We start from the raw sequence: 12,246 nt of genomic DNA on the forward strand, positions 1-12,246 counted from the left end.
AATTTAGTACCTTGACTATGCAATTTGTATCAATTTTGGTCACTCCGGTCAAATTGCAGGCCAAATTTCGTCGAAAAATTTGAAGAATTAAAATAATGAGGGTATTTTAGTCATTTCACATTTATTCCTTCTTCTCCGGCGAATTCATCTTTTTCGGCGAATCCATCGCAGCAGCACACCTTCCGGTTTGACTCATGCATCTTTTTTATTGGCAATCCGTGTCATCTTTGGCCCCTTCCTTTTTATTATCATGATAATGATGGCGAAAATGAACACTGTTGCGCTTTTGACAAGAGAAAAAGAGTTCCGATAAAGCTCGATAAAGGAGAAAAATATGTCCCCTTGACGTCGAATCTTGATTGTGGTACTAGCATTTGTCAATGGGCGAGAAAGCAAAAACAATGAACGAAAGAGAGTGTAAGCTCTCTTCTTTATCCACATGCTTCATGTACTGTGTTTTGAGCAAGATTGTTTTTTTTTTTTTTTCTGTATTTAAGGTTGTTGGGGGCTGAGTTTTGGGCAAAAAATGCGTATGAATCAGGGAAGGTGTGGCGCAGGTTTTGGATCTGGAAACTGCGCTCAAAGATGGAATTTTGGGCGGCGGCGGTGGAGTGGTTGTCGCTCGGGAGAAGCTTAGTCGGGGAAAATGATTGAAGAGATGTGAAATTACTAAAATACCCTCATTATTTTAACTGTTAAAATTTTTCGACGAAATTTAACCAGTAATTTGACCGGAGTGACCAAAATTGATAAAAATTACATAGTTAAGGTACTAAATTGACACTTTTGAAAGTCAGGTGCTGAAATTAACAAAGCCCCTATAGCCATATGACCAAAATTGAAATTTTCTCTAACTTCTATTAATATATTATTTATATTTTTTTGCAAAAACTTTTATACTCCATAATAAATATATATATATATATATATATATATATATATATATATATATATATATATATATATATATATATATGTGTGTGTGTGTGTGTGTGTGTGTGTGTGTGTGTGTGTGTGTGTGTGTGTGTGTGTGTGTGTGTGTGTGTGTGTGTGTGTAATATTTTTATAAACCATAAATAAAATAATGCACGGCAAAGAAATAAAAATAAAAACTGATTGTCACAAAAAAAAGAGTGTTTTACACATAAAGACAATATCAATCAAGTTTATTAAATGATATAGTCAATAAAAATGTTTCTTGAACTAATGAAACAACTAATGTTGAGTAATATAATTATCAAAATTAATTTCACCTACCTTGTTGGGTGTCTCTCCACGTATCCAAAGCTATTTTAGCCCTCCATTCATTTGCATGCTCACATTAAACAAACATTTGGAAAAGTTGAACATTAACCAATTACAGTGATCTTGTGGTGACATATTTAAAAAACATATCATTTTTGTCATGATCAACCATTCCAGAAGCCTTGAAATAAGTATCACCATCCAAGTTTGGGAGTTCTTAATAGCATCATGAATGCAGTATAATTCTCAAACAAATAATTACTCTGAGTAACGGGTTATCGATCCACACGGAAGTGGACGTATCAAACACTAGCTACTAATCTATTCATGATAAGCTAATCCTAACGAAGAGAGTGGTTGATTAATTGTAAAACTAATTTAAAAGCAAAGTAAACAATCGGATATGTACTAGTAATGAATAACAAAAATAATCTCTCTCCTAGGGTTTCTCCAAGGTTTTCTCTTCGGTTTTTCATGACTTCTCTCCGGTCGACACCAGCTATCTCGTACGTTGATGTGCGTGTTCTGTGTTCGTTTCCTCCGAAAAGTAGATGGCTGAATCAACAACGCCTGATGCTATGCCTGCGCTTACACGGCGATGGGCGGACATGGTGCTTGAAGATGAAGAAACGGCGTTCCAGCCGGTTGCTGATGATGTTGGCGAGGAGGGGGGTGGTGCTAAGATGACATGGCGAGTTGTTGGTCGCTTCCTGACCAAGACACTCATCAAGATAGAGTATATGAGGCAAGCCCTAGCATCGGTCTGGAAACCGGTGAGGGGGATGCGTGTGTCCAAAATCCAGCCTCGATTATTCTTGTTTGTGTTCTATCATAGAGCGGATATGGTACGGGTGCTAGAAGAGGGTCCCTGGGCGTTTGAGAATGCAACCCTAGTTTGTCGGGAGGTGGTGGATGGTGCGTTACCAACGAATGTGGCTCTTGACTCTGTAGACATGTGGATTCAAGTGTATGATCTGCCATTGGGTTACACGTCGGATAAGATCCTAGAGCAGATTGGGAATTTTCTGAGTATCTTTATTAAGGGAGATAATAGGTTTGCTGGAGCCCTGTGGAAAACGTTTCACCGGATTCGTGTTTCTTTGTCAGTTGATAAACCGATAAGACGGCGGATGAAATTTGTTAAGCGTGACAAGTCTACGTGTTGGGTCACGTTTAAATACAAACGCCTGCATAATTTTTGTTTCTACTGCGGAATGATTGGCCATGTTTATAAATTATGTGCCCATGCTAGAGATGCAACCATTCCAGTCGAGAATTACCCTTTCTCGAATAAGTTGCGTGCCGACGACCGGCGAGGTCCTCGGGCAGTAGGAGAAAGTTGGTTGTTGCCAACGGAAGGGGCAGGAGGGGTAGAGGACAGTACCGCTTTGTTTCCGAACGTGGATGTTGTGGGAACCGCCTCGGCTGCTCGTCGCGATACTGACATGGCAGTGGTGGCGGTCGCTAAAAGGCGGAGAGAAGGGGAGGGTGGCAGCGAAAGGGGGCTGGTTGGTGGTGATGAGGATGTCTTGATGTCTGAGGGTGGTTCAAAAAGCTTGCATATGGCGGGCTTTGGTTCCCAGACCCGCCCAACCCAATGAGTACTCTAAGTTGGAACTATCGTGGCTTGGATAATCCACAGACAGTTCGCGAGATTATGGACCTACGTCCCGTAAGAAACCCGACTTTATTTTTCTTATGGAAACCAAGGTGGGACGAGAACATGCTGAACGTATTCGTCTCAAGCTTGGTTTCGATGGTCTTTTTTTATGTTGATCGTGTTGGTTTGAGTGGTGGACTGGCCTTGCTGTGGAAGAAGAATAATACTGCGAGTCTCTTGAGTTACTCGAGGAACCACATTGATATTCTGGTTAATATGGATGGCTTCCCAGGATGGCGGATGACTTGTTATTATGGTTTCCCGGAGCGTAATAGACATAATGAGTCGTGGGAATTGATTAAGTTGCTAGCATCAAAATCTGATTTGCCATGGGTTATGATTGGGGATTTTAATGATCTCCTTTTTCCGGCATGAAAAAAGAGGGGGTAATCCGCATCCAAATAGTCTCCTTCGCGGTTTTGGGGATGCTATTGAGGAATGTGGGCTGTTCCAAATGCCTATGGGGGGTTATCAGTACACGTGGGAAAAGGGAAAGAGCACAAGGGGCCTGGATTGAAGAAAGATTGGATAAGGTCCTAACTACAGAAAATTGGAACGCTATAGTGGAAGGAGCACGGGTAACTAATCTGCTAACTCGTGCATCTGACCACTCGGCACTATTTCTGGGGATCTGTGGCTCTTCTGGAGGAAGGAATGGAAGGGGGAGGGGTTTCCGTTTTGAGTCAGCATGGCTGTATGATGAGGGGTGTAGGCAGGTGGTGGAGGAGTCGTGGGTAGAAGGAATGGATAAGGGTTTTCAGGATTGCATTCAGCATTGTGGTCACCGTTTGTCACGATGGGGTGGTGATCATTTTCATAAGTTTTGTAAGCGAATTATGAGCCTAAAAAGAGAGTAGGAGCGTTTGAAAGGGTGTACAGACCCGACCTCACTCCTTGAGTACCAACGCCTAGAGGAACAGCTGAGCCGACTTGAGGCTCAGGAAGATGCTTACTGGAGGCAGAGGGCCAAGCAGCACTGGCTCAAGGATGTTGATGCTAATACGAAATTTTATCACAGGTATGCCTCTCACCGAAAAAAAAAAAAGAAAAAGAAAAATACTCTTATTACACTTATGAATGATGCTGGGGATTAGGTGGAAGGGGAGGCCATGACACAAGTAATATTGCAATACTTTAATGGAATTTTCTGCACCTAGTCACCCTGAAGGTGACAATGATTTATTTGGGGCCGTTTCTCCACAGGTTACACGGGCTCACAATGAATCGCTTCTCTGCCCATTTGAGAAAGAGGAAGTTAGGATTGCACTATTTTCAATGTTTCCTGATAAGGCACCAGGCCCGCATTGAATGAATCCGGGCTTTTATCAGCATTTTTGGGATGTGGTTGGGGGTGATTTTTCAAGTTTTGTGGTAAATTGCTTGAATTCTCATTCCCTCCCATCTGATTTAAATAGAACAGATGTGGTATTGATCCCCAAGAAAGAAACCCCTGAGTTTGTATCTGATTTACGACCTATAGCCCTAAGCAATGTGGTATATTGCGAATAGAATGAAGCCACTAATGGATGAAGTAATCTCAGCCTCTTAGAGTGCCTTTATACCTGATAGACTTATCACTGATAATATTCTACTAGCAGATGAGGTGGGTCATTACTTAACAGGAAACACTGTGGGGCTGGTGGTTGGGGGGGCTCTGAAATTGGATATGGACAAGGCCTATGACCACATTGAGTGGTCTTTTCTCCGAGGTATGATGCTAGCCCTTGGATTTGATAGTAGGTGGGTGGAGCTGATTATGTTGTGTGTTACTTCGGTGTCCTACATCTTTTTTGTTAATGGGACGCGCAGTGCTCAACTCATGCCTACCAGAGGTTTAAGGTAAGGGGATCCCCTGTCTCCTTATCTTTTTATTATGTGTGCAGAAGGGCTCTCAGTATTATTACAGCAGGCACAAGATAATGGTTCTATCCATAGTTGTATAGTGGCGAGAGGTGCTCCCCCCATCTCTCATTTATTTTTTGCTGATGATAGTTTATTATTTTTTAAGGCAAATGCAAATGAAGCCGGGGCAGTTAAAAACTGTTTATCTGTGTATGAGAAATTAGCAGGCCAAGTGGTAAACTATCACAAATCCAGCATATGTTATAGTAAGAATACTTGTGTGGCAGATAGGGAGGTGGTAGCGCAAATTCTGGGGGTGGTACAAGCTCCTAACTTTGGAAAATATTTGGGACTCCCCTATTTTATTGGAAGAAATAAGGAAGCAGCTTTTTCCTATATAGATGATAAAATCAAACAAAGAATTGGGTCCTGGAATAAGAAATTATTATCACAGGCTGGAAAGGAAGTATTATTGAAAAGTGTGGCTCAATCTATGTCCACCTATTCAATGAGTGTATTTTTGTTGCCTAAGTCTGTGTGTACAGCTATTGAGACGACTATGAATCGTTATTTGTGGGGTACTGCAACTGGCTCAATCTATGTCCACCTATTCAATGAGTGTATTTTTGTTGCCTAAGTCTGTGTGTACAGCTATTGAGAGGACTATGAATCGTTATTGGTGGGGTACTGGAACTGAAAATGGTATTCACTGGAGAGCGTGAGATAGATTATGCATTCCTAAAAAATATGGTGGCCTGGGTTTCAAATATCTACGAGCTTTTAATTTAGCAACGTTGGGAAATGGCGGTTGCTAACTAAGGCTGATTCGCTGGTATCCCGTGTTTACAAAGCCAGGTACTACCCTAAACACTCCTTTTCAGAGACATGTTTGGGAAATAATCCTAGCTATTGCTGGAGAAGTATTATGGCGGCTAAGGATTTAATTTGTAGTGGTGTTAGACGAATAATTGGGAATGGAGAAACTACATTAACCTGGGATCACCCATGGCTCCAGGATGGTCATGATCCAATGATACAAACTGAAAAGCCTCCCCAGTTGGCTGGAGCTAAAGTGGTGGGTTTAATTGACCAGGACACCGGAACATGGGATCAACCGATTCTATCTGATATTTTTTATCCCATTGATATACCCCGAATCCTAAAGATACCTATTTCTCCAAATTATGAGGATAGTTGGTATTGGCATGGGGATCCAAAAGGTTATTATTTAGTGAAAAGTGGTTCAAGCTCGTTGTTGGAAATTATGTTGATAATGGAAACAATTTTAATAAATGGCTTGCACTATGGAAACTTAAAATTCCCGCGAAGTGGAAAACTTTTTTATGGAGAGCCTTGAATGATATTCTCCCCACTACAAAGAATTTGATTATAAAGAGAGTAGAGATTGAGCCTACATGTGCTATGTGTGGCACCACTCATGAAGATGTTATGCATTCTTTGATGTCATGTGATTTTGCAAAGGCCACGTGGAATGAGTCCCATCTTCCAATCCCCAATATTATGACAAATGTTTTTTACTCTTGGGTTTGATGGGGTAATAAATATTTTGGACACTAATGATATCATGTTCACAGCTTCGATTTTGTATCACATATGGAAAGCAAGTCCACCACGTCGGCTGCCAAAACCGGAACCCTTCCGAGCGGAATGCCACACATGTGCACCAGATGACCGGAGCGTTGTACCCTCCTGTGCCACCACGATCATGCTATGTCGATGCAGGCTATCTCCCTACAACGAACAAGGCCTCGGTGGGTGCTGTTCTTCTGGACGAGACAGGAACGTTTCTTGCGGCCTTTAATGCCGAACTCCCGAACTGCTTTTCCCCATTGATGGCAGAAGCTTTTGCTTGTAAGGAAGCCTTGTCCTGGATGAGGAATCGGGAGGAATAGTCTTTTGTGCTATACACGGACTGCCAGACTCTACACCAATATTTATCATCTGCTACGGGCCCTGTTCGTTCGTACGTTGGCTATGCCATTGATAGTTGCAGATCTCATATGTCTTATTTCGATTACTGCTTAGTTAAATTTTTTCCTAGATCGAATAATTTACTAGCTCATTCATTAGCTTCTATAGCGTTTAGTCAGACTACACTTATGTACTGGGAGAATATCTCACCTGACATTATTTCAGCTTATCTCTAATATATGCCTAATTGGCGGTTTTTTTTTCAAAAAAAAAAAAATTTAAAAGCAAAGTAGCAGGTTTGTGAAAACAATAGAGAGAGAATGGGATTCCTGAGATTCAAGTATTTAATCTTCTATTGCCAATCTTAAGAACAATATTAAATCTGGGTTTAAACAAGTGTGAGAATGCAAACAAGGGAAAGAGTTACTCGTGTAATCTCTAACCTAAGTGAATATTCACTCTCGTGATATAAACACCCAACAATAAAAGCACAAGCATTCAAAATAAACTCTTAATTACTACAATCTCCCAATGTGCAATAACTAAGAATTAATTCACTAACATATATGACATCTCCCGAGGTGCAACAGTTAAGTGCAATTGTTGGTGCTCTCAAATATACCCTAACTCCCGTTAAGACATAAATATAGCTATGAAACAAGTAATCATGGCCACTAACTACTAACATCAATAATATGAAATCACAATTGCAACACAAATATGAAACCCAAATATCAATACATTAAGAATATGAGAACTAGGCATATAGGTTCATAAACACTTTTTACCCAATTAAGAATCTCTAAAAAAAAAACTTAGTCACACATGGCTAATAAAGAATTTATTGCAATAATAAAGAGTTTACAATTAATCAAAGAGAGTAAAAGAATAAACCAAGTGATTCTTACAAATCTCCCTAGTTTTTCTTCTTTCTTCTCGAGACAACTTATAGCTCTTGATTCTCTTCTTTCTTGTCTCCAAAACACAGCATAATGCCCTAGGGTTGAACAAAGATGGGTTTTTTTTTTATATCGGTAGTCCAGTGGGGATGAAACGGGAGTTTTCCGGGCAAAATAATGAATCTGCTAAGCCGACTTCTCGACGCATCGAGTCTCGGTGCCCAGGGCCTTAATGGAATTATTCGACGCGTTGAGTTGGGGACTTGACGCGTCGACTTTGACGTCGTCTTTCCGGGATGCTATGTGGGATAGCAATTAAGCCACCGAACTCGAATAAACTCCAAATTCACCCATGATCCCGAAAAAAAAAAAAGTGCAATTAAAATTTTTAACAGGTTAACACCAAGTTATGCTGATTGGAATGCCATGTGTCTTTATTATTATTATTATTATTATTATTATTATTATTATTATTATTATTATTATTATTGTTGTTGTTGTTGTTGTTGTTGTTGTTGTTGTTGTTGTTGTTGTTGTTGTTGTTGTTGTTATTATTATTATTCTACTAAGAATTTGACCAAAATAAAAAATAAAAAATTAAGCATTTAATTTGACGCTCAACTATAGCTTCTCTATTTTGCGCTTTTTCTCTCTTTCACGGTTGTTTGTGATATTTTTTAATTAGAAAAAAATATTATATATGTGTAATTTCTTAAACGAGTTTACCTTGATCGAAGTTTATACACTAAAAAAATTTTGCAAAAATACATACATATTACAATGTATAAACTTCGATCAAAGAAAACTTTAGTTTAACAAATTACATGCATATAGAGAAGCTATAGTTGAGTGTCAAATGCTTTTTTTTTTTAAGGTCAAATTTTTTAGTAAGATAATAATAATATAAAAAATATAAAATAATAAAAATTGCACATGGCATCCTAATAAGCACAAACTTGTTGTTAACCTGCTAAAAATGTTAATTACACTTTTTTCCGAGTTCATGTATGAATTTGGAGCTTATTAGAGTTCAATGGCTTAGTTGCTATTCTCCAAATATTTTAATGATATATATATATATATATATATATATATATATATATATATATATATATATATATATATATTCTACACCTACACTCTCGTATCTTGTGAGATTGTTAAATGAGTGTGTGCCAATAACATGTGCCATACTCAAAACTTTTCAATAACTACTTTTTGAGTTGGATGATTGCTGAATTATTGTTACATTATTTTTCCCTTGTGTAAAAAAAAATGCAAAATTTGAGAAAATTGCATGTTATCTGAAAATTAGGCACTTTTGATGTTGATTGGAAGTTGTGAAGATTATGCAAGTGAGAATTTTGAAAAATAAGTGTAATTTACGGAAATTGAAAATTTTGTGAAATTTGTGATTTTTTTTTTTACTTGTGGGATAAATGAGAAATTTTGTGTATAACCATAATCTTGTGAAGATAGTTGTGAAAGATTAAAAATTGAGATGATATTCTGTGTTTGGATTTGTAGAATTTTGATGGCTTGAATTGCCTTTCTATTGTGAAAAATAATTTACTTTGAGATGTAATAGGAATAAATTGAGAGAATAATAGGAATAAATTTAGAGTAAGATAGAAAGTGATTAAAATTTTTAAGATAAATGTATTTATTATAGAACACATATTATAAATTTATAATTATTATTTAATTTTAAAACTTTGGTCGTTGCCATTGTCAACAACCGGAAAAATGGCCGTTGCTAGCAACGACTACTAAAATGGTCAATTCAGAGTTGGCCACTTCGAATTTGTTAGTATTATTAATATTGTTAATATTATTGCTTTATTATATAGTTGTATTATATGTGATGTACAGTGTGTTTAGTCTATTAGTCAGGAACTGTTAGAGAATAGTTATTTAAATAACTCTGTATTCCTATTCTTTGGTTAATGATCAAACATTCTCTCTAATCTAGTATCAGAAGTCAGGTTATCAGAAAGATTCAACTCTTCCTAACCTCCACCGTGAAATTTCCCCCCCTACCGTGATGTCTACCAAATCGTCGGAACACACCCACTCCGCCGCCGGCACACCGTCGCCGGCCGCCGGTAATGTTCTGGCCGAAGCACATAACTACGTCACCATGAAGTTGACGTCCAAAAATTTTTTATTTTGGCGGATGCAGCTTCTCCCATTCCTATGAGGCCAAGAGCTCACCGGCTTCGTCGATGGAAGCCATCCCTGCCCGCCGGAGATGATCGCGGCCGATCAGTCATCAGCCATCAGTTCGGCGACGCCGGCTGCCGTGGTCCCGAACCCGGCGTTTCATGTTTGGGTGAAGCAGGATCAAACAATCGTCTCCTTGCTCATCTCTGCGATGTCGGACGAGGTGCTGCACCTCGCTCTCGGACGGAACACCTCCGCCGACATCTGGGCTTCCGTCTCCTCTGCGCTCGGCTCCACCAGCGAAGCACGGTGCATCAATCTTCTCGGGCAGTTCCAGCATCTCCGGCAAGGGAACTCTACAATTGCTGATTACCTTGCGCGAGCCGGCATGCTCGTCGAGTCTCTCATCCAGGCCGGCCGACCGTTGTCGCTTATGGAGCAGACGCTGTACGTCATCCGTGGGCTCCGACCGGAGCTAAAATCGCTGGCCACCAGCCTCACAGCGTCCGGCACACAGGTCACTCTCTCCAACCTGTCCGACTTCCTCCAAGCCCACGAGTTCATCCTCGTAGATGACTACCCAATGGCGGATGGCGCGGCGTCTCCCACAACTTTGTATGCCGAAACTGGCAGAGGTTCACACGGCGGTGGTGGCAGGCAGACGTCGAACCAGCACCGGGGTGGAGGTGGCGGTCGCGGAAATCGCAGCGGACAGCAGCAACGTGGAGGCCGTGGTGGTCGTGGTGGACCTCGCTGCCAAATCTGCCGGTCGCACAGCCACTCGGCGATCTACTGCTACAAGCGGTACACCACGCAGCCGCCGGCCCAGGCGCATGTGGCCGTCTCCGGTGACGCCCCGACCAATCCGCAATCCAGTCCGGCGGATACTTGGTATCCCGATACCGGTGCAACGGCTCACGCAACTCCGGTTGCCGAAATGATGGGGCAGTCCGGCGAGTATACAGGTTCAGATGTGTTGCGAGTGGGCAATGGCGCAGGTTTGAAAATTTTGCAAGTCGGTCAAGCATCAATCCCATCCGAGTCCAAATGTTTACGTTTAAATGACATATTACATATTCCTAATCTTTCTGTCCCATTGTTATCTATTCATAAATTCACTGTTGATAACAATGTTTTCTTTGAATTTCACAATAACTGTTTCATTGTGAAGGATTCCACAACCCGGGCGGTTCTGCTTAGGGGTTCCACGTTGGGCGGGTTATACAAGCTTCCGGTGTCTCGTTCCAGTTTTGCGTTCGTCAGTTCCCGGGCCACTCCCACCATATGGCATCAAAGGCTTGGTTACCCGCACAAGCAAGCTTTAAATAAAGTCTTACAAAACTGTCCGGTTTCGCCAAATAAAAATGAGCCAGTCGAGTCGTGTATTTCGTGACATCTTGGAAAATCGTCTCATTTCAAATTAGATAGCGTACCACGTACTAGTCAAAATATATTAGCCTTAGTTTTTACTGATATTTGGGGACCTTCTCCCGTAGTATCAGTTAGTGGTTATCGTTATTTCTGTTTATTTGTAGACGATTATTCGGGATTCTGCTGGTTTTATCCCCTTCGGGTAAAATCTGATTTATATAAAGTGTTTGACGTGTTTCGTGTATTGGTAGAGCCCCAATTTTCGCGCTCTATCAAGTCCATTCAGTCCGATCGAGGGGGTGAGTATCGCAAGTTACACACCATTTTCCAAAGTCTCGGTATTAATCATCGTCAATCTTGCGCCTATACACATGAACAGAACGGGAGAGTAGAGCGGCGTAATAGACATGTTGTCGAAACAGGCCTTGCTCTACTCGCCGGAGGCAAAGTACCTCATGAATATTGGGACTATGCGTTTGAAACAGCCACCTGTCTAATTAATTACTTACCCTCCTCTGCACTAAAATTTGAAAGCCCATACACAAAGTTATTCAAAGTCAACCACCCATACACTTTCCTTAGAGTCTTCGGGTGTCGCTGTTACCCACATCTACGCCCTTACAATCGGCATAAGATTGAGTACAGGACTACTCCCTGTGTCTTCCTAGGTTACCCGATTTCATTTAAGGGATATCGATGCGTAGACTTGACTAGTGGAAAGGTATGCATCTGTCGTCATGTTCGTTTTGACGAATCTGTCTTTCCCTTTGCTACAGGGTGTTCACAGCAAGTGTCTACACCACCGGCACTACCATGGGCTGTTATACCCGTGGCTCAACCCTCTGCCACAACTATAGTGGCTACTCCTACTATTTCGGATCACCGCAGTAGTGAGCCGGTGCCCCTTGCTCGTGAGCCCCCATAGCTGGCTATCACTCACACCGCTCCAGCCAGGACACGTAAGGCCCGTACTCAACCTCAGAGTCGGGACCATGTCATGCGGCTACGGCACATGACAAAAGGCACAGATGAGCCGTTTCATGCGTTAAATGCCATTGCTGACCCAACTTGCTATTCTCAGGCGATGGGTCATGCTCATTAGCGTGAGGCTATGGACCAGGAGTTTAATGCGCT

The 12,246-nt window shown here is 41.1% G+C and overlaps 1 protein-coding gene across 1 annotated transcript; it reads left to right on the top strand.

Annotated features, from left to right (window-relative positions):
* The first annotated feature begins 1,796 nt into the window (after positions 1-1,796).
* LOC109185224 lies at positions 1,797-2,846 on the top strand. The gene has a single exon (XM_019335206.1). The coding sequence runs from the start codon at positions 1,797-1,799 to the stop codon at positions 2,844-2,846; it is 1,050 nt and encodes a 349-aa protein (XP_019190751.1).
* Positions 2,847-12,246: the final 9,400 nt, after the last annotated feature.

The sequence above is a fragment of the Ipomoea nil genome, unplaced genomic scaffold (assembly GCF_001879475.1).
Source record: "Ipomoea nil cultivar Tokyo-kokei standard unplaced genomic scaffold, Asagao_1.1 scaffold1317, whole genome shotgun sequence".
Taxonomy (NCBI): domain Eukaryota; kingdom Viridiplantae; phylum Streptophyta; class Magnoliopsida; order Solanales; family Convolvulaceae; genus Ipomoea; species Ipomoea nil.